The sequence below is a fragment of the Platichthys flesus genome, chromosome 17, assembly GCF_949316205.1.
Source record: "Platichthys flesus chromosome 17, fPlaFle2.1, whole genome shotgun sequence".
Taxonomy (NCBI): domain Eukaryota; kingdom Metazoa; phylum Chordata; class Actinopteri; order Pleuronectiformes; family Pleuronectidae; genus Platichthys; species Platichthys flesus.
The window spans coordinates 19,323,694-19,346,755 of NC_084961.1; the positions used below are offsets into that span (position 1 = coordinate 19,323,694).

The window sequence follows — 23,062 nt, forward strand, 5'->3', positions numbered from 1 at the left end:
GGTCTGCACAGCAGGCCTGGATTATTAGACACATAATCCAGGCGCAGAGTATGGCAGAAGCGTCACACACTCCTTTAATCCCTTCACACTCTGACATAACAACAATATCGGCAACACACGCAGAAGCCGGCTGAATATTTATACTTTCATCCTGATGTGATTTAACTGGGCCTGTGTGATACAGTCCAGGGACACATAGAGAGGGTGAGACCAGCGGGGGTGCTGAAGTCACGAGGACGGGAGGTCTGTACTGAGTTAACGCAGGGTGTTGGGTGCTCATGTGGAAATTTCCACTGACACAGCACATTTCAGTGGGTAAGTTAGGGTGCTGCACAGCGACTCTGCCTCTTGAGCCAGTACAGTGTTCCCAGTTTCTTCAGCCAGACAAAGCTGATGGGCGCTTGTTTGTCTCCTGCAGCAGCACTTTAACAGCGAGCAGCCGATCAAAGTGACTTATTGCCTCACCACGTTGAATAGTGCAACTCCCTCTTATTCAAAGGGATGAAACAAAAGATACATTACTTAAGAGGCATCGAATGAGGAGAATTTCGGATTGATATAATAATAAGAGTACAGAGATAGCTAAATGGAGGACTTCATTTGAGAGGTAAATCTTAAAAACATTTTTTGAGTATAAAACAAGGCTCTAAATACAGTATATTCTAGCCAGCTGCTTTGGATTTTCACAGACATCAGTCCATCTCTGTGATGATGAGGTTGTATCCAAATGTCCATAAGATCTACATTCCTGTATACTCAGTAAGTTCCAAACACTCATAAAACATGGTTGATGTTCGGTGTTAGCCTGAATTATGGATGCAATTTAAAGGTGCATCTACTCTGTGGAGATAAATCCCACAGCGTGATTCAACTTGCCCTAATCGTGTTTTTAAATTCAAAATTATTCTTAAAATTATAAGCACTTTTATTTTGAAAAGTTTCTTTCTGCTGAAATAATAACAGCATGTCAGTAAATCATTCAAACTTATTTATGAACCACACACTCGATAAAGCAGCTTCTGTTTTATTTACTGAAAAACATTGACTTTGAAATCTGTTTTGCTGATAAACCAGGTAGGATGAAGAAAATCGTTTTCTAACTTCGCTATACACCATGGACTGTCTCTGCACCATGTCCAGCACACAAACATGAATATGTCAAAAATACAAATTGACCGGTTCAATTTTGGGTCTGTTTAAGGAGTACTCACTAATGACAAGGTATAACTCTAAAGTAACTCTGCCAGACAGTCCATTCCAAACAGGCATTTGTACATGCATGAAAACCTTCTCCTGTAAACTCTGCTAAAGTTATTGCAAATATTTTTTATTACATGTCTGCAAACTGTGTTTGAGTGAAGAAATTTGAAAATAACAGATTCACAAAACGAATCTACATTTTAAATAATTACCTGTTGGTAAGAGGAACTGGGAAGGAGAGGCCAATAGCAGAACAGATTAGTCTTTTAGCTGAAGTTCAAACATGAAAATGAGGATGTACAGTGATCTAAAGTGAAACCCCCTCAAAACAGAAACTCATTTATCATCACTGTCAGCACCCCTGTCACACAGTGTGCCATTTAAAAGCGTGTTGAAGTGGTGAACTGCCGCCTCGGGCCCTTTCCTCGTTCACTGGCAGAAAATCCTCCGAGCTGTTGTTTCATGTTCAAGGTCACCTCCCTGCTGCTGCTACGCAACCTGGTGCCCTGCTCTTAGAATTCGCCCAGCCCGACAACAGTGAATCAGTCACTCGTGGTTTATTCTCATCACACCGCGTTTCTGTTTGCATAGCGACAGTTTGTGTTGTCACAGTGACACTCACAGATTAGGCTGGATGTCATGAAGTCTCTCTTTAATCTTTGTTAGCGTTTGTGTGTGTCTGTCTTATTTGAATTTCCTCTAAGAATTACTTGGGTCTGGATTATCTCCTGCAGACACAGCACAATCTGACCTCCTGAAGGGATGAAAGTTACAATCAAAGCACACGCTGCATCACTGTCTCAGCATTATCCAGCGTGTCCGGCTGATGTGGCTGAACCTCTGGTCATCTCAATGTGAGCTGGGATTGAATCGCTGCCAGTGGAAACAGGGGATTTTAACAGTTTCTTTCACTGTGCAGAGAGATCACACCTAGAGGAGAGGGCTGTTGTCTCTGTGAGTGTAGGCCTGTGTGTTCTGATAACAGGATCTGAGTGAGATGCTGATCACAAAGGCAACAGTGTTGTGATCTCACCAGCTCAGTGTTCAGTACAGAAACTCAGGCTATTCAGCTGAATGGGGAAGGAAAAGATCGATTTGCAGGAAAACTGCAATTAGGATTAATGATTGACTAGCTCCATTTGTGTCTATAAAGTCTCTGTTGTATTGTTATGTAAAGAGTTTCTGATCCATTTTAAGGCTTCTTGTTTTAGCCTGGATTAGTCTTTGCTGTGTCTGTAGTTAATACTGTGGTTAATCTAGTCTAAACATAAGTCAAAACATTGTGATCATGACCACCCCCTCAATAATAAGCCGTTGGTGTTTCACCTGCTACCAGAAGGGCCAGGTGAAAGAGTGATGGACTCTACAAGACGTATGAAGGGGCCTTGTGCAATGAAGTCCAAGATGTTATCAGCAGATCCTTAAAATCCTGGAAGTCGCAATGTGAAACTGCCGCAGGCGACACTTGTGCCAGCGTGTCCCCCAACGCCCTGTCTCTGTTTCGTGGGTTCCCCCTTGTCTGACCACGGTCAGGTAGCCTGGATGCCAGACGAATTTAGCCCCGCCCACAACATTTTTGGTCGGGCAGTTCGGTCTGGAGTCGCTCCATCGAGGAAAAATTATGCCCGACCGGTCCAATCAGATTGTCAGGGCGGGCTTTATACGATGATGGACAGATGAGCAACGGTAACGTAATCAACCACGTCATCACAGTGCCCTTGGGTTGAATTCGTTTTCAACAAACATGCCTGCCGCTGGCGAGCTGAGATGTGTAGATGCTGCCGTTGAGTCTGTTTTAGAAGACATCGACAGCGTATTCATTTTGAAAGAGGAACAGAGAACGTGGAGGCGACGCCAAAGCACCGCGCTAATCCCTATCGCCCGGCGCTTGGCTGTTCACAACGGACACTGAAGCGACGCTAAACCGCCGGGCAGCGCTAATAATATCATCCGTTGATCCAGTAGATCGCTGCACGGCTTTGTGCCAGTCACACCGGAGGCTGAAGCACCGTGCTGCGCCAAGGCTGCCTCGCGGTGCTTCAGCCTCCGGTGTGACCGGCACAAAGTTTTAACATGGGAGTGGATGGGAGCCAGCTGTAATTTAAGGCTTGGCGCTGCGCTGAAGCGTCCGGTGTGAACCTGGCGTTAGTAAATATCTCACAATGCGTTGCTTAGCATACGTCACATACTACGTTGCTCTGATTGGTTGTAGGTCTATCCAATTGAGCGAAGAGGAATTTTACTTCCTGGTCAGTTGAAACACGCCCCATAATCACAGCCCAATGGAGCGGTCTCAGACTCACATTCTGACTAGAATTGTGAGCCTGACAACATCAGGCTAACGGTCAGGAACACACCTCTGCTAACGGGAGTGTCACATACACTCTGACCATCAAGTCATAGTCAATCAATCAGTTGGGTCCTAAAAGTAGATGCCAAAAATCTTATATCTACATATCCTCACTAGTGATTTCTATCAAACACTTGTTGTTTGTTTAACTGGAAAATATAGACAGAAAAGTAGTTAACAAAGCACATCTGTTCTGAATAAGAACCGACATCTCTAACAAATGGTAACTCATTGGAATCCATGACTACTTCAAAGTTGTTGCTTTTAAAAATACATTTGCACATGACATTTAGCATTAGAAGCATATCTCGATCTCCACACATGTAGATCTACTTTCAGGTCTTCATTTATCAGGTGGCGGTGTGTTGAATATGCATCAGCAGCTGCTCTGATTCTAATTCCAGTCACAGTGTTCGGGGGGCTCTTTTGTTTCAAGGACTCAGATTTACAAACCTGGCACTAGTCCAAAATGTGGCTGTAGAAAGCTCACTTCTTTCTTAATTACACCAAGCAATCCTTACTAGTTTTTGTGAACATAATCTAATAATGCATCAGCTGAAGAAGAGAGTATTAGTACACTTCACTGTTTGCATCAGTGTGGTTGGATATCAAGTGTATGACCCTCTCCTCTTTGAGGGAGACTGTGGATCAGGCGATAGAGAGTCGTCCACTAACCAGTAGGTCAGTGGTTCGATTTTTCTGAGGTGTCCTTGGGCAACATACTGAAAAATACTGAAAGCCAAAATCCTGCTGTGTACAGAAAACCCCTTTTGAATGTGTGAATGTGACTTGTACTGTAAAGAGCTATGAGTTGCTGTTAAGACTGCTAAGAGATATATAAATCTTTATAAAAACTGTCCATTAGCACATAACTTTAACCTAGTCATTTAAAGAGATGTGTTTTAGCTTCTTAAAACTGTCAATCAAGCTCTGATGTGAGCCAACCACACTGGGCCTTGCTACAGACATCTAAAGAGCAACACATTGTGGTGGGTATTGCTAATGAATCAAAACTTTGACACCTACAGTCTTCTGTGTAACAGGGATTGTGTAATAGGATTATTACACAATCCCTGTTGTAACGAGGTGATCCGTGTTGACATCTCCCATGTCCTGTTCCTGAGTTTCATGATTTACACCCCATGACTTAGTTGCGGTGTATTTTAGGCTGTGGGGAAGCCGCATACAGGTAAAGTCTGAAAAACCACAAACACGAGACAAAACAAGTACTCTAGTATTCGCTTCGTTGATTGACACAACTCAGCTGTGCCTTGCCTACTCATGCCATCTGTATTTGCATCCTGTCCTGAGTTGTGACACCATGTTGTGCATTGTGTATGTTGCAAGTTGTGGTCTATTGGCGTAAAAACTGGAATATGAAGGTGTATCCAGAATATTGCCAGATAAAGAATAACACATAACCTTCGACCTACACATTCCCAAGGATTTGTTGCAGATAACTTGAATATTATAATTTAACAGCACAACAGCTGCTAGCAAAGACCAGCAACACTTGTAATTCTTTGCCCATGTTGCATTCTCCACACGGGAAATCAAGGCTGGTGCAGTACTCACGGTAAAGGTTGACCTGAGGAGTGTTAGGGTACATTGGGACTGATAACATCTACAAACTAAAACTGGGCCCACAGCGTTTCCAAAAGTCTGTGTTTTAGGGGCTTGAAAACTCCAGTGTAGTGTGGACGTCAAGCATAAGTGTTACTGTAAGTCTAGGTTTTATCTTAGACTCAGATGTGAGTTTTCAAGGCCCACATTAATAAGGTGACCAAAACCCAATTTTTCCACTTTAGAAACATAGCAAAGGCCCGGCCTTCAATGAATCAGACAGATGCTGAAAAGCTGATCCATGCCTAAATTTCTAGCCGACTGGATTACTGTAATACATTTAATACAGGCCTCCTAAAGAAAATAATAGCGAGACTCCAGCTCATTCAGAACTCTACAGCTTGGCTCTGAACCAGAACCAAGAGGAGATAACACATAAGTTCAGTTCTAGCTGCTCTTCACTGGTTAAAACTCAGGATTGACTTTAAGGTTCTCCGCCTTAGATAAAAGGCTCTAAATGCACAGAGTTAAATAGCTGACTCTCTAGTTTACTATATTCCCTATAGAACACTGAGATCATCTGCATCAAGACTATTAGAGGTTCCCAACAACAGCCGAAAGAAAATCAGAAACCCTAACCCTTTTTTTAAGGATGCTCTAAAGTGGTGGAACAGACTGCCGCTATATATCAGGGAAGCAGTAAACATCTTTATAAGAAAATGTAACTATCTCTTAGCTTCAGTCTTTAACTTGAACTTGCACCTGCCTAATCCTGCTCATATTCATTTTTTTTATTAAATATATACATATAGTAAAAAAAAAATATTTGATTATTTTTTCTTCATTATACATCACCTTTTCTTTAAAATGTCATGTTCTTAATGTTCCTTAAAATCGGTTGTCTTTTTATTTTAAATTACATTTTTAAATGTTTTTTATTAATCTATATTGTATGTTAGGCCCATTGAGCTGCATTGAAAAGGGTTATACAAATCAAGTTGATTAATATTATTATTATAAAATGTACTAATATATTATAAATGTAGCAAAAGTGATGTGTTTTAAAACTAAAACATATTAGTGTGGACGTAGCCTGTCTGTCCTTTCCTATATGACCTGAATGTTACATATAGCTCAGGCACAAGTGCAGAAAAAAGTCTCTACATGATTGTATTTGCCCTTTGCAGCTCTGCAGCCTTAACAGTGTGACGTGTGCAGCCATGTGGAGGATTTGTGTTGTAACCCGCTCGCATTCTCCTTCACAAGTGCTGACTGATTACATTGCACATGATGCTGGTGCTGTCACTGAGCCGCAGTGGAGCTCCTGCACTCAGCTCGTTGAATGCAAGTCCTGTAATACCCCGCAGCCGCAGCAGCAGCAGTACACTAACAGAAAAGACCGTTATGCAATGTCATTTTCTGTGTGGCTGATTTGGTATTAGTAGGTTAGAGGTGAATGAGGCCAAAGCATCGCCATCAACTTGATTTCAATGTGTTGCACCACAGTGAATCAGTTTATCATATGCTTCTGCAGCCTGAACTGAGGGGGTGCTTTGTGTTTTTCTGTGTAACAGCTCAGATCGAGCGCTGGAGGAAATATAATTTAAATTTTTGATTATTTAACTCTTCATAGGGCATTTGTAAAAGACAAAATAGTGTACAGTAATTCTTTCCTCACTTGTGTCACAAATCACATCGCGAACCGGTTCCTCTTCAGAGCCAGCTGGCAGCAGGAAAGGCGCCGGTGCCTCTGAGAAATTCATTGGTTTTTATTGTGCTGACTGTTGGTCTGGAAAATCATTTGAAAACTAAACAGATAAATGTTTATTGGGCTGTAAATCCGCCTCCGTCGTGGTGCAGTACAGGACAGCAGTCCAAACTCCCTCAGTCAGAGTTAGTCAGATTTCCTCTGCTCTCTGCCAGTTAGAAAAAAAAACTGAATTTGCCCTCGGGTGCTGTTTATGGTCGTGAGGATGAAGTTTGGACAGTACCACTCAATATCTGGTGTTTCAGCACTGTGCGCAAAACATGATGATCAAATAAAACCCATGTAACATTATGTTAAACACAGTTTCCAGCATTTCCAGCCTGTTTACCTTCAGGAGGCCAAATATGTCCTACATAAAACGCTTCATATTACTTGTACAAAGGAGCTGCCAATGACCTTGACCATTTCCCTAAAGAGGCATTTGACTGAAAGTAGTTCCTGTGAAAACTGTTCTTTGTTAAGTCTGTACAGGCAGTTACTGGGAAGTTCCTGTACCTACTTAAAGTTAAACGTGTAAGCTTCCATTGCTGTGACCACCACTGAGTAAATTATATATTATATCTATTTGCCGCCATTGCACAAGGCAGAACTCTCCGTCAGAGCGATCTCCAAATCAAATAATACCAAAGTAGCCAGATCTGCTTGGCTGAGTACCAGGAGTAGTAGGAGAGGAAATGACCGCCAGTGTTTCTCGCTTCCATCTTTGGTGCTGCAGCAGTGGCTACCTCTGCATTTCCTGAAAACCACGTGAATCAAACAGCAGGGGTGGCTCTGAGACATTTCTTCCTTCAGTTCTATGAGTTCATTTTGGTGATGTGATTCTTTTCTGCTATCATCTCTTGGTTTAAAGGTATCAGGTAAACAGTTAATGAATATAGTGTAGTGAATAGGGGACTAACATAATTCACCCTCGCGCTCAGTACAGGCACAGTCGGCGTCAGTCTCCTACGAGGGCGATGACGTCGACCCCGGGGCATGCCAGGTGACGTGATGACGTCAGGATCCCAAGGCATGATGGGAACGTGGTGACGTCTGAGACCCGAGGGCATGCTGGGATGTTAAAAGCCATCTTGTTAGTTATTGTTTGGATGCTAATAAACGGAGCACAATTTGTATGTCCAACTTGATGGAAGTTGCCCCTTGTGTTGCATCGCAATTTCCACAATAGCAATATTTTTTCTTTCTTCTTTAAAAGTTGAATTTACAAGAAACAAAACAACCGTGTTAGGTGAAGCCTGAACATATGCAGCCCCGCACCAGGAGAAGAGAATCAGCGATCAAAATCTGGAGCAGATCAAATAAGTTATTCTCACAATGTTAAAGAAAGTGAAAAGAAATTCCCTAATCTTCCCCCAAATGTATTGTGTTCTTTGCTAATCCATACCATATCCTTTCACCAAATGTCCTGATAATTCATCAAGTAGATTTTGTGTAATTTTGACAACTGACAGACTGACTAGTTTACAAGCGTAGTACATCGGCAAATATGGAAGCAGCTACGTTCACGACGCAGCCAGTTGTCTACGCGAACACTTGTTAAACAGCAAGTATATCTCCGGCTTTAGAAGATATTTGGGAGATCAGCGATGCACTCAATTATCCCACAACATTTTCTTTTACAAACAATAAATGTATAATTTAATATACAGTCATCAAATCAAATACTGAATGTGAATGTAAAAGCCATCCTCTCTCTCTCTCTCTGCTTCCAGCATCAAGATACTGGCCGTGCAGGACCTTCTGGAGCGGGAGGCTCTTGATAAGGTAAAGCAGAACTTTGCACCCCACTGTTCTCTGACTGGGTCACACTGGGAGGGCTGTTACTGTAGATGCTGGTGCCAGCTCTGTTTTGCATCATTGTAAACAAGATGACTCACTGCTCAGGGTAACGTCCTGACAAACGCTCTCTCAGTGTTTCCCATTTGTTTAATGTGTCGCTGTTTTATTCAAATATTCCCTCTCTCCTTCCACCCGCTCTGTGTGTGTGTGTCTCCGTCTCCCGAGTGTTAACTATTTCTGGACCCATATTTGGGTTTGACCTGTATTGATGCTCTCCTGTGCTTTCATTACTATAAATATGACTGTGGTTGCTATGGGGAGGGTATCAGTTTCAGCAGTGTTAGGAATCAGGATACCCTGGATTCTACTTTGATTCTGGTTTATTTTTCTACATAAAGGGGAATAAGACAACATTAAAAGATGCCGGCACATTTTGCCTTAACAGACAGATTTGCAGGAAGACAATTAAACAGTAAATCTTGTCGGAAGTAAAAGCTTTTTACGACTTTTTCCACAGCAGAGAACATTTGTGCTCATCCATCTTCTAGTTCACCGCGTTAAAGCTGATCACTCAGTTATTTGCACCAGTGTAATGAAACCAGAAGAAGTATGACATTTTCCCCCACATCAATACGTCACCCTTTAATGTATGTTATTTTATTTGTTTAACTGGTTCTCAAACAAAAACGATATAGCTGAGTAAAGATGTGGTTTCACTTTTAGCACAGCTTCAGCACGTAGTCCCCCTTTGAACCACAAATTGATATTCTTAAAGCTATGCTAACAGTTTGTATGGGTTTAACAAAACACACATAAGCTGCTTTCAGACAGGCACTGAACTCGAGATCCTCAGCAGTTTCTCCTGAGGAGGTGTATGTGTGGACACTAATGTCCAACTGAGAGCCCTCAGGAGCTCATGCAGACTTTCTCTGGATGAAAAAGCCGGGCCACACGTACGAGACACGGACGAAGATATGAGAAGAGTTTGCTGTGATGAGAGATACTTTACATCCTGCCTCTTTTTCATGAGCTGAATATACTGTGACCCAGGACCTTGGAGTTGAAATTATTAATAACTAGAATGTGCATCTTTGGTAGATAATTGATGCAGTAATTTCCTTGGCGATGTAATGTGCTTAGCGATTTAAGAAGAGAAGGCATTTAGTAGCTGTTTATATGTAGAATTAGAAAAGTGTGGAAAAGTTACATAACTCTAGTCTTGCAGATGATCACACAAAACAAAATAATGAGTTACTGGCAAAAACACAAATTTACAAGCTGCTAATCAGTGCTCTTAATGTGAACATACGTCACTATGTTAAGCATGTGCTATAAGGAGAAAATTGTGTAGGTTGATGATATTTTGAGTTGGTTGTGGGGAGCAATCTGTTGCATGATTTGCAAAGTGATTTTTTTAGGGACAGTTTTTTGGCTCCTGTCAGACCTAGCTCGGTCCTAATTTGTGTTAATGCTCAGAGGTTGGTGCATCAAATGTCAGAGTTCGACATGCCGCTCTGAGCAACATGCCGAGGGACCGCTCAGCCCACACACACACATACACAAACATTTTCACATTCGTAAGGTCACTTTAGGTTTTGGATACCAGGGGAATCCTTGGCAGAGAAACCAGAGCTCCATGGAGAGAGAAGTAGGTCAGGAGCAGAGAATCTTGGACAGAGAGAGGGAGGTGGTGGGAGGATGAGTTACCTCTGGACGTGGAAGTGGTAGCCCTCATTGCAATGTATTCACTCAGCTAGCCGCCCACACTGACTTACTGGCAGTTTTCTCATGTCATACGTCTCTTTTCACCTACACTCCTACCGCAGGGTTTTCTTACAGAAGGAATGTTTGGTTTCTCTCTGAGTTCTTCCACTCTTTACAATATATATATATATATATGTTTTTGGCTTTTGTTTCCCCATGTTCAAAACTCAGAAGATTCATTGTTGGCCCAGGGGACTTAAAATGACAAAGCTCAAATACAACTTATTAAACAGCTTTCAATGCTGTGGTGTTAGTGTTATAGCTTCTTCCTTCACTACTTCCTTTTATGCTCTGTGCCATCACAAAGCATGCTGGGTAACCCTGAGCTATAAATAGTATCTGTAAATCAGGGTAACAGACTTTATTGACATTCTATTTCATGTAAGAAATATCTCTAGAAATAAAGCATTTGCTGGCACTGAAATGTAATATCCTGAGATTAGTATGATATCACTTCAAGTATGAATGTATATCCAGGACTGGTCCGAGGGCCCGTCCCCCAGAGTAAACATTTGACTATGAAGGCATATTTTGGTGCCTATTTTCAATATAAAGCCACTAGTCTGTTCCTTCATAGAACACACTGATCAGAATTATTATTATTATTAATCTTTTGGGAGGGGCCTCTCACCTTTATTGACAGGACAGCTCAATAGGGAAATGGGAAAGAGGCTTATTTAAATTACCAGATGGACTTTAATCAGTATTTGCCTTTTTGGCCGTGCAGGACTTTTGGGTATATCCATCTATTACTGAACTCAACGCCATCATTCTCTGTCCCATATCAGGTCTCAGTTCCCATTGACATCACACTGAAAAGAGGATGTGTTAAATCGGTATCCAAGCTAATAAACAGCGTTTCACTGTAAATGTGGAAGCTATGTCTGCTATGGACATGTGTCATGATTAGTCACACACAGAGTCTGTGCTGTGTTTAGACTGTTGTGTTGTCCCCTGTCACTTAGGAACCCTCTGTCTGTGGTTAGGTTTCAACACCGTTATCGGTCATACTGTCAGACGTCTAACAGGGAACTGTCAATAAGACTTTGTGAAAGTAAACTGTAATAACACACAAGCATGAAGGCACACACATGAAGCCACAGTTTTCTGGCACTCCTCAGTTCAGTGAGGTCAGCTCAGATTACCCCCTTAATTTCTTTATTTACCATCATGCTCTGAAAAGGCTGTTTAGTTTTTTTTTTGTCTTTGTATTGTTTGTTTTGCCTATGGTTCATATTAAGCGACTGAGGCTGTTTTTTACCTGCAGGAAAGAGACCTCACTGACACCAAACATATAATAATACAGAATAATCCAAAAATATATTTATGAAAAACATCATATTTGCATTTCAACAAGTCCTGCGAGTGGTTCCTAGAGGCTGTAGCCTCAATTACAGAATACTATTCAGAGTAGAGTTGTTTCTATTAAAGCAAAGGAAACAACTAATAAGTTAGTTTAAAGTGGTGGCAATTTTTTATCAAAATAAATAATGTAGCTTGTAGTGACAAACAGTGAATCGTGATGTGACTTTGTTTCAATCAGCTCATTGTGCTCCAGTCCATAACTTCCTCCATGCGCTGTTCCCTTGCAGCAGCAGGCAGCTGTTACCAGTGAAACAGGCTCAAGTGGGCCGACCAACTAGCTAGTGAAGTTAGTGGAGCATTTAGCAGCCGAATAGCCAGATTTTTTTGATGGTTTGATGGTTGGTCTGTAATTCAACAGGTGGATTGAAACACAACTCAAATTGAATGCTAGGGATGCTGTGTATTTTGTATTTCTAGTTGACTTTTGATCTTGAAGTTAGGTATCTGATATCCTTAAGCAAACCTGTTGTGGGGTCCTCAGAGAGAGGATTTAGTCTGCTATAAAAACTTGTAAACCAAAGCTACAGAAATTGATATAATTTGACTCAATGTAATGTTACACAGTTAAATTCAAGAGCAGCTAATTTTGTCAGTCAGTTTGTTTTAGGCAATTCTATTGAGTAACAAAAGTAAAAAACGTAATATGTTAGAACTCGAGTTTGACTCAGGGCCCCTCTGTAAGACAGAATCACACGATCAGGCGATAATGCAGGACCTGAGTTAACTGTAAAATGTGCCAATTTGCTCTAAAGGAGAACATTTTATTAAATAATAACTATAGTTTTTATAACCCTGAAACACACACCTATAACACTTTAATAAGAGCGACACAGATCTCGATAACACTCATTTTAAGTGAAGTGCTACAATGTAAAAATGACATCAGAGGTTATAGTGAGCTATATGGCACTAACAGCAGGGTGATCTGTATTCTGCCTTCGCTGTCCGTTTGCTGAGTAAGTAATAATATTCATAATGAAGCAATTTCACACTGCCAGGAGCTTAGAAACCCCAACATGATATACCTTCTATCACAGTCCCCAGGGGCCATAGGGCCGTTCACATAAACGGATGAATTATCATTCAATCTAAACACAAAAGGGACTCATACTTCAGCCTGTGACAACCAAAGTGCTGGTACATCATGTAGTTAAGGTGCTGGCAGTGAGCCCAGACCTGGAGGAGTCACCTGGTCGCGTCCCACTGTGACACTGGGGCCAGACCAGGGACAGGAAAAGCCGCAACAATACAGTTTGAAGTCGCCACTGCCAAGTATTTAATTAGCTGATTACTAGAATGAATAGTAATCAGCAGTCAGAGGATGTCAACCCTCCTCACCATTGTTCTGCTATGTAGAAGGTCACAAACACTTAAAGGAGACAACAATTTTTTTCATACAAAACCTGTGCTACGAACTGTCGGTGTGGAGTTTGACAGTAAACTGTTTATTAGGCAGGGCCTGACCATATATGTTATTGAATTGCATGATGGGTCATTTTTCTTTTTACTTAATTCAACAAAAGACTGAAAGTTACGATATCTCAACTCGCTGCATCAGGTGGAATTACTTTTATTTTTTGGGCCTAGCAGCAAAAGTGAGTCCAACCTTAGAAACTTTATTGTCTGGGAGTGACCATTGGTCGCTGGTCCTTTTTAACTATGCTTTTACGCAAATACTTTTTCTGACCTTTGCTACTTTCCACAGAAGAGATTAGCCAGTAATGCCATTGAGCACAAGGTCAGGCTGGACTCTCCATAGGGATTAGTCAGAGTACAAAACTGTTTTTAAAAAAGTCCTCAATCTCGCACATGGACCAAACACATTTCAGCCAAACCTACTCTTGTTAACTGTATAATACAAAATCACAGGCATTGTTCACAAACCTGCTGTATCTTTCCAATCCATTAATCATCACATTAGTTAACTGCTTCGTGTTGTTAAAAAAAGGCTAACACAATATTGAACTATTCCATAGAATTGTCTGGACGAAGCCCGGCCAAGGGAAGATAAAAAAAAACTACGAGCGAGTTAAGGAAGAAAGTCATTGTAAAATTATATCAAATACAAATAATGTAACATTGTTTTATCAGGTAAACAAGACAACGTATGTTAACATATGTTGTTAACAGTTGATTGAGAAATGTTTTCTCGATTTATTTTGTTTCACATTGATGCAAGGCTACATATTATTTACAGCATGTGCAGATAACTCACCCCAGCCAAAGTTAACCAGCATTGCTGAAACGATGTCAAATATAATATTACAACGGTATCAAAACAACTCGCTAACCAACGCAAGTGGCCACAACGACCCAGCTTCAGTTCTTACTTGTTAACATTGACACAGTGTGATATTTACAGTGACAGTGCGATGTGATTGAGCTGCTATGATTCATATGAACATTTGATTGTGCATGTATTCTTCAGTTACACTAATTCGCCTGATGAATAACTTGTAGTTGTGTAGTTTCACATTCCTTTGTCAGCAGCATGGTTAAATGGAATGTATGGTTTGTTCTTATTCACAAGTTAAGACCGTAAAAAAAGATTATTTTTGCACACTTATTTAGTTATTCATTTGAAAATATTCCTAATTTGGGAGGAGTTTTTTTCTCTCGTTCTCAGGTTGACATTTGCCAGACTTTTTTTTGGAATGCCTGGAAGAATAATAAAGTTACTATTTATAGTTTGTCCTTTAAACAATGCTTGATGGGAACTCGAGGTGACTTGCTATTTTTGTCCTTGGGACCCCTCCTGCCATTCACAGATTACATCCACACAGCACTTGATTAAAAAAAATACTAATACTGGAATTAGTACTCCTTCCTTTGCTTTTAAGACCAAATAAATCAAGGAGTCCTGACTCTCATTCAGTTTCCTCTATGATCACCTGACCTCAACAGCACTAAACATTTAAGGGGATACTGTTCTGTTACATCACAAGAATCTTTCGAGTCTTGTCCGACCATTGTGGTATAACATGAGTCGTTGGGTTTTGCAAAAAGAACCAGAATGGCACTCAGTAGAGCACATGCCTCTACTAAGGGCCAACAGCCCCCTATGATTCAATCAAGCTACTCCTCATTACACACACTCATAGAGAGCAACTCCAAATATGAGCAACTCCCTAAATATGCATTGTTTTCATCTATCTTTTATATCTTTTATCTTTCATATATTTTTATTCAGAAATGTTTATGTCAAAATAAATGCTACTTTGTATAAATATTGGAAAAAAGTGAGTAAATAAGAAGTAAACAGTGAATAAATATATACTGGTTTTCTATTTTTTATTGCTTTTCCTATTATGTTGTATTTATTGCGTTTTATGTTTCTATGTTCATTGTATGCACCAATAACCAGAACAAATTCCTTGTAGGTATAAACCTACTTGGCAATAAAATACTTCTGATTCTGATTCTGATTCTGATCAAGATCTCTGTATTATTTCTTTAGAAAGTGACACAAATTCACAAGGTAGAAAGCGAAAAAAGTTTCTTTATCTGCCTCATTGATCCGGTTCTTCAACAAAATTGACCCAAACTACATCCTTCTCCTGGGGTTTGTGGTGATCCCTATAGACGAAAACTTGAGCGTCTTGGCTGAGGTAAAAGTCAGTCCCTTTATGTAAACTAAATAAGACTTGTGCGTTACAGCAGAAGATATTATTTAACTGTTGCATATTTTCACTTATATATATTTATTGGTGTCCTTTTAGACTGGTGTGCGCACACTGGCTCATAGAATTGGTCCCTTTCAACAACAACAACTTGGGCCTTTATGAGTATCTTCTTCTGTGGAAAAACAGAAAACTTGAGTCATATTTACCTGCTGATGTAACAAAATCTTTCCTCTGTTGGTTTAGAGATCCCTCTGTGATGTTTACATAAGAGGCTTCATCTTGCTCCTTGTATTTCCTCTGACACATGAGGCTATTTGAGTTCATTGAACTCCGTTTTGTTTTTCAGTGGCAGTTAGTCTGATGAGCCAAACATGTTTTTGCTGCGGTTAATCTGCCTTGTAGAGTTAAAATGAAAAACAGTACTCCCTGTTTACTTCACTTTGTCATGTATTTCGCACTGATTATGAACAGAACCATCAGATCACTTCGATTAAGCCGTGTCCCCACTATTCAGGCATCTCTCTCTTATTTCTTTAGCTTTTTATCGTGCACTGATCCTCATATCATCTTACAATTTTCTTGGCACCTACAGGACCATATAGCGTCTCATCAGTGTTTAGCCAAGAAGCTGTTAAATTCCAATGTGTGCAATACATATGGGATTTAGCTAATCATTTTATGAATTAATGAATTAATTCAATAAACACAAATGAAAGAACACATGTCAGGTGTGACTACAGCTCTATATATAAACATATGTAAGAAGGGCTATCTTAATTTGGAAGATATACATTAAACTTTCCATGGGCCTGTAATCGCAGTATTCATGTTTTATGTTTTTTATTTCAAAGTTTTAGTTGCTATGTACAATTGATTATTTTACTCAAAGGTTTGACCTGACCTACAAGAAAAATATTACAAAATATTATCAAAATAAAGTTGTAATTGAGAAGACACTTTTAATATTACAAGGATAAAGTTGTAACTACCAATTTTATTTTCAAAGTGGCCCCGATACTCGTGTTTTATACTTTAGAAAACACTGTGGTTCGACTGAGAAGGTTTTGCAGGTTTTTGAAAGGATGATGTGTAGTGCTGACAGTAATTTCCCTCTTTATGTTCTCATGCAGTTCTGTGTGGAATTAAACCAAGGTACACTGGCCAGCATACGGAAGTGGAAGTGGCCACGAGGGCTCTGGAAAAGTGTTGTGTCTGAAAAACCCACCGGATACTCCAGTAAGGTGAGTCAACAAATGTGACGGATCAATCATCAAAGCAGCTTTATTTAAAATGTCCTTTTAGGAAAGTGATCTATAAATAAAGTTATAACTAATGGTAATATAGCATATAATCTACTCTTCAGATTATTCATACTGATTGTTTCATTAAAAGTTGTAATTTAAGGCCATTGTTGGCTATTAGATAGCTAGCTCGCTAACTGCAGCTAGCAGCGGTAGTCCTTGTTTTTCTGTGCATCCTTGTTGTGCTTAGTGTGATGGCACATGTACCAGTTCCCAGTCCCCTCAACTGAGCAGAACTGGAACTATAGTCCACAGCTGACGTTCTAAACAGTGGAGTTCAGTCCTTTCACAGGAAACAAAACAAAACAGAACAAATTGGACCTTTGGCTTTGAGTTGAAGTGAGTGGCTTTGCGTCAAGGCAGCCATACATGCACAAATAGTCCTGTGATCACATGAGTTTAGCGAAATCTGTGGAGAGATTTGTGTACGAAAGAGCTTGTGATTTGGTATTTTGGACAGATGGCCGAGGCATAGTTAAGGACATCTATCAGTGGTAGGCGCTAATCTGTGATGTAAAGGGAAAACTGAAATGAGGTGAATCACTCACCTCCATTTTGGTGATATAATTGAGCAAGGTGGGCTTTATACTTATATTATTTTTTGTGGTTTGTTTTTAACAAAAATGAACAAATATGAAAAGTAACTGATTGATTTGTCAAATGCCAATCTGGTTGCTTCCTAAACTTTTCTATGGTCACTAAAACTGGCCGAACAAAAAAAATCATATTCAGTATTGTATCTACTTTTTCTAGATTCATTTTTATGTCTTGTCACAATCTCCTGGGGGCAGACCGGACTTAATGTCCTGAGTATTTCTACCCCAGTGTAAAAAATATTTTTTTCTGTAATTTGATGTCTTAGTTTACTGCCATGCCTTTGATCTATCTATTTATCCCTTTCGATGTTTTTTTACCGAGTATTCGTAGAGTTTCTGTGAATTCATACCTTAACTTTTATTTACATTATAATATAATTCAAACCACAGTCAGGAAATTTAAGTAGCATTCGACTTTTTGTTAATGTTCTTTATTCACATCTCTATTACATAGTGATAAACAGACATAATTCAGCTGTAATTTAGTGGCATATATACAGCAATTAACATTTTTGATGGCTGTCGCCTCCTTATGAGTTTATGAGTTAGAACATAACAAATGAATTGTTTACAATTCAATAAGCTTAGAGACGGCCCACATAGTTGATACAATGAACTATGTACACAAACTGGTCATGAGCTCTTTGTTAATAATGGTGTAGAGACTGGTTGTTTCATAAGTCAGCAAAAATATCTAAAAACATATATAACTGACACCCGTTTCCATGATCCTCTGTTCACAGGGAGTGAGCTACTCTGGTTTTCTGTGGGACAGCTCGTCCGGTATTGACCTGAAGGACGCTTCTGTCTTGGACGCTCCTGTTGTCAATGGCAATGGGCATCACACCTACCCTCTCCTCTACTTGGCTCACTTTATTGTGAGTAATGATTTCATGACTTCATGAAAAATACTCGAATTTTGAGATTAACCGTTTCTGCCAATATACGAAGCAGATATGGGCTTTAGCAAGCAATAATGCTTTTTTTCTTTTACTGTGTTTTACTAAAAGATGGGTTACACATACACACACTGTATACAATGTTAAACAATAGGCAAGAGAAGTTGGGTGGATGATGAGGGCTCAGACCTCAACATACAGCATGAGGAACACATAATAATACATAAAATATAAAGAATAATTATGTAATTAATTTGAATAATTGAAGGATGAACAGAAATGGAAGAAAAAAAAAGGAATAAGAATATTTCCTGGTAAAACCTCCTAACAGGATCATCTTTTTAAAGGGAACAGATAAAGAATTGTTTGATGATAGAACTGTTCCACATTCCATTTCATATCTAAATAAAAAATTTGAGCACATATATGGAATATAATAAAAGAAAATGTGAATATCTGAATCAGCTCCATGGGGACTTTCTGAGAAGCTGCACATGAGAAGTTCATTCCTGATTAAATCAACTTGACTCTGTAACTGAGTAGCATGTCCCTGTAATTGTAAACCATATTTCACAGTGTTCAACCCCATATTTTGTTATTGATATTATTATTGTTATTATTAGTTAGAAGTGTTTCATTTCTCCCAGACCAAAGCTTATCCGGGCCCGTTTGGGGTCCCGAAAGGCTAATTAAGGCTAATAAATTCCAACCAGATCATATGACGTTTTTTTTCCATCAGGTCGGTTCATACGAACTGACAGTGGTGAACTTGCACATGCAGGCCACAGCTTCACCAGGAGAGTCCAACGGCAAGAACCACAACACAGAAGAAGTAAAATATCAGCGCCTCTCGCCGAGTATCCAGGAGACACTCAAAGGTCAGTCTGTCACATCAGAGCCAAGATCTGCGTTTCCAGACTTTACAGCTCACGTCTCACACACTGGATTCACACAGACCCCGAACACATTAAACTTCAAATAAGTTAACGCCCACTTAGTCTCTCAAAGTGTCGAGTAATTGATTCATCGCGGAAGGTTATTGGTGTAGCTCTTTTCTCCTTATAATTGTAACAAAGACGATGATCAATGAGAATTAGTCAGAGGAGAGAATATTGACCTACCACTTTACTATTGAGGAAGTCACAGCTATATTTCCAGCTCTGCGTGAATGTAATTGATTAGAATTCCATTCATTACCCTCCATGTCTTTCTGTGCAGCTGAGAAGGAGTTGGTGGTGCTGGGAGATTTCGGCTCCCCCCCTCAGAGCTCCGAGCTGGACATACTGAGAAAAGAGAAACTCTGTGCGCTGATTCCATCCACCCAGTTCACCAACATCAGCACCCGCTCACCACAGGGCACCCAATGCCTGGACAACATCTGGGTCAGCCGCTCCCTCAAGAAGCTCTGTTCCGGTAGGTGTACACTATGGGTGTTTGGAAATGGTGGTCAAGCTTAAAATTTGAAATGCTAAGTTCTCATAACAGGTCCAAGTCAAGTTTTAAATCAAAGTTTACTTCAATTCCCAAGTACCTTTCGAAAACACCAAATCATTCTTGGGGGTTTTGGGTTAAGTATCTTGCCCAAGGACACTTTGGCATGCAGACCCTGTTGATTGACTTTCCCTCCTGAGCCAACCAAGTTCAATCTGATTCATATCAGAAAAGTTCTAGTCAAGTCCCAGGTTATTTGAGTCATTTGAGAAAAGTCTGTGTCTGAGTGTTGCTTTCAGTAGAAACAGGTTTAATATAATTCAGTTCTTCAAGGAGAGTTATAAGAGTTAGGGTTAGTCTAACCCTAATGACAAAGTCTTAGTACAAATCTTCTTCCATTTGAGACAAGTCCTATTAATTTGAGAAAAAGCTTGAGTCTTGGGTTAGGGTTAGGGTTAGGGTTAGAAAGAAAGAAAACTAAATTCTTATGTCAAATTCAAACTAAAAGGATTTAAAGTCAATACTAATTTTATTTTAGACAAAATTCGGGTCCAGTCTTGAGTCCTTGGGGCAAGTTCAAGTCATTTAGGTATCTGACCACTGACCAGATTGTTTTTCTGAAGCTGTGAACATTTCCTACATAACTGATTAGATCAAATGAGTTTTACTTTAAGTTAGGTTCAAATCAAGTCAGACCCAAATCTCCCACTACTTTTAAGTGCAGGATTCCTTATTTTCTTCCTGTGTTTCATGATAGTCGGAAGTAGAATGCAACAGTTTTTGTCAGATCAAGCCTCAGAGTGTAAACAAATCAGTACATAGTGTCAGTATGATATTAGAGCTGTCATGAAGTCTCACGTACATTTTGTGTTTCCCTCCGACAGGCCACTGCATGGTCGTGCGGGAGGGCTTGACCAACCCCTGGATCCCGGATAACTGGTCATGGGGCGGCGTGGCGTCAGATCACTGCCCTGTGGTAGCTGAGTTTTATGCAGACGTGTCCCCTAAGGAGCTGAGCAGGCCTGGTATGGTGGAAGTGGACAGAAGAGACACTATGCCCAAACATGAACGGTGACATCATCCACAGTGACACTAGAGAATGTGGTGGATGACACTTTATCCTGTCTGGATCCTGCTCTGTCTTGTTGTGACATGGAATTAAAGAGGGTCCTGGTGAATGTGAAGAAGCGCCAAGACTGCCTTTTGCGTTTCCGTTTATCAGTGTATAATTGTGACTGGTAAGTCATAGAACAACACAAATGTTCAGACAAAATAATGTACTAATTCAAGAAATGTGCCAACCATTTTCTATATGTAAATGAAATAAAGACAAATTGATAGATGCTCCTGCAGTGTTTGAATAATAAATCATTTATGCAAATAAGTGCAGTATCCATACATAAGGACTGATCAGAGGCCTGTGAGTGGAGAGGAAGATAACGTCTCGGCTGCAGAGCTCTTAAATTATGTACGTGAGACCACTTTGTGCACGTGGGAGCTGCCGTCTTCCTCTCTGCTGGAGATGAGGTGACACGGCAGAGGACACTGCTGTTCTCTCAACTGCTCATCAGCCACAGTGATGCTTTCGATGATGATTTATCCGTGCGTTTTTATATATACACTAGTCTTCACCAATTAAGAAAAGTATGAAATTAAACATGAAGAGACTGCTACTGTAAGTGATATTATAATGAGGGAGCTGAGATCATACAGTATTTGTTGGTCATTGTACACATGTGGAAAATACAGATACTTTAGCTCCGGTTAAGAGCAAGTAAGTGAGATTGGCTGATTACGTGTCACATTTGATGCCTTTTAATAAACTCAGCCCTGGCCTGACATCTTTCAAATACTAAGTCAATTATCACGGCACAATTCTTTAGTTCTTTTCTACAAGAATACTCTTAGATGTTTGTGTAGTTCGGAACGATCAGATGAGTTATGCAATTCAAAAAATAAATCAAATTGTATTTTCTGGGTAACTGAAGCATTCTCTTTAACATCATCCGCCCAAATTCTGCCATGACGCTGAAAATGTAATTAATCACAACTGAACATTTCTCTCTTGTTTCTAAAGCTGCTTTTTGATAGAGTTGTTTTTTTCTTTTCCTTTTTTTTGCCTTTATTTTAAATGTGAAACTTGTCCTACCAGCCTGCAGCTAGAAAAATGGTCCTAAACCTTGAATGTTTAGGAAGGAGTTGCTATGATTTTTTTTATCAACTGTTTCTAATATTCATTGTAAACAGATGGATTTGCTTTCCATTTGTGCCGATCAATATATATTCAATAAACAATAACAAATTGTAAAAAAAATAAACAACAAGCTTTAGATTAATATATATATATAACCAGCATTTGCAGGCATAAACTCAATCACTGCTTTGCTGTGCATGTTCAAGTGATTCAGCTCCAAGTGAGAGGTTAAACAGTTTGGTGAATCAATCTTTTCCACAAACCTTCTTTTTAATAACAGACTTCACACTGATGTGGGACACTGAAAAGGACTGGATCACTCTCGAGTCCTGGTGTTTTCTTATTTGATTGAGGTCACCGTGCTCCAGGGAACATGCAGATCTTTAGAAATGGTTTAATAGCCCTGCTCTGATCTGTGCCACACAGTTACATCACAGAGGTCTACAGAGAGGCCCTTGGACTTCATGACCTGGTTTCTGTCCTGAAATGCAGTGTGAAAGATTTGGACCTTACATGCAATTGTTTACCCCTTAAAACACTTCTATTCCATTCAGTTTGCCACAGACGGACTCCAACGCTAACCATCTGAATATTTTTCTCATTTAAGCTTTATCACATAAGTAAAAATGTATTGAATGGGTTGGGATGAGAAATTTAGCATTTAAGCGCTAACTTTAAATGTGTTTTCCTAAGTTCACACAGATATACACTTTAGATAGGATTCCATGTTTCCTTTTTTTCTTGCGGCTTAGCAGAGCTACCAAGAGCTGCTGGAATCTGTGTATTAAAGGAACACTTACGACACAGGTTCATACCCTGGACAAATCTTTTCTGTCACCAATCTCCCATACTGAGGATTCCTCCATGCAGATCAGGTCACCTCAATATGCAGCAATGCCTGAATTAGACGAGACAGACCATCCCCTCTGACATTGGGTCAGTAGTATGATGGCGCCCCCTGCAGGCTTGAGCTCTACTCTTCATGTACACTCCAGGTATATGAATAACTTATTTTCTCAAGCAACTTTTGGATGTTTCTGGGATAAATGATTTCTGGACTGTTGCCAGAGTGAGGTGAAACTCCTCTGCAGTCAGTAGATCATTTTTCAGTTTCCAGGATCAGAAGTGGCTCTGTTGGCAACATCCGCGTTTGCTTCAGCCAAACTGAAACTGGCAGCACAGAGTGAAATAAGAGCTGTGTTCATATGAAGCCTGCATTCATCCAGAGA

General features: G+C 40.0%; 1 protein-coding gene across 2 annotated transcripts in view; it reads left to right on the plus strand.

Annotated features, from left to right (window-relative positions):
- The window catches only part of eepd1 (endonuclease/exonuclease/phosphatase family domain containing 1), a 29,919-nt gene extending 8,937 nt beyond the window's left edge, over positions 1 to 20,982 (plus strand). Inside the window, exons 2-7 of one of the 2 annotated variants that reach the window (XM_062410163.1) lie at positions 8,594 to 8,645; positions 16,543 to 16,653; positions 18,053 to 18,187; positions 18,948 to 19,086; positions 19,427 to 19,621; positions 20,524 to 20,982. In XM_062410163.1, the coding sequence (XP_062266147.1) occupies positions 8,594 to 8,645; positions 16,543 to 16,653; positions 18,053 to 18,187; positions 18,948 to 19,086; positions 19,427 to 19,621; positions 20,524 to 20,714 (823 nt within the window). In that variant the 3' untranslated portion in view covers positions 20,715 to 20,982. The remainder of the gene's footprint in view (positions 1 to 8,593; positions 8,646 to 16,542; positions 16,654 to 18,052; positions 18,188 to 18,947; positions 19,087 to 19,426; positions 19,622 to 20,523) is intronic. The other variant, XM_062410165.1, reaches the window with a different exon arrangement.
- Positions 20,983 to 23,062: the final 2,080 nt, after the last annotated feature.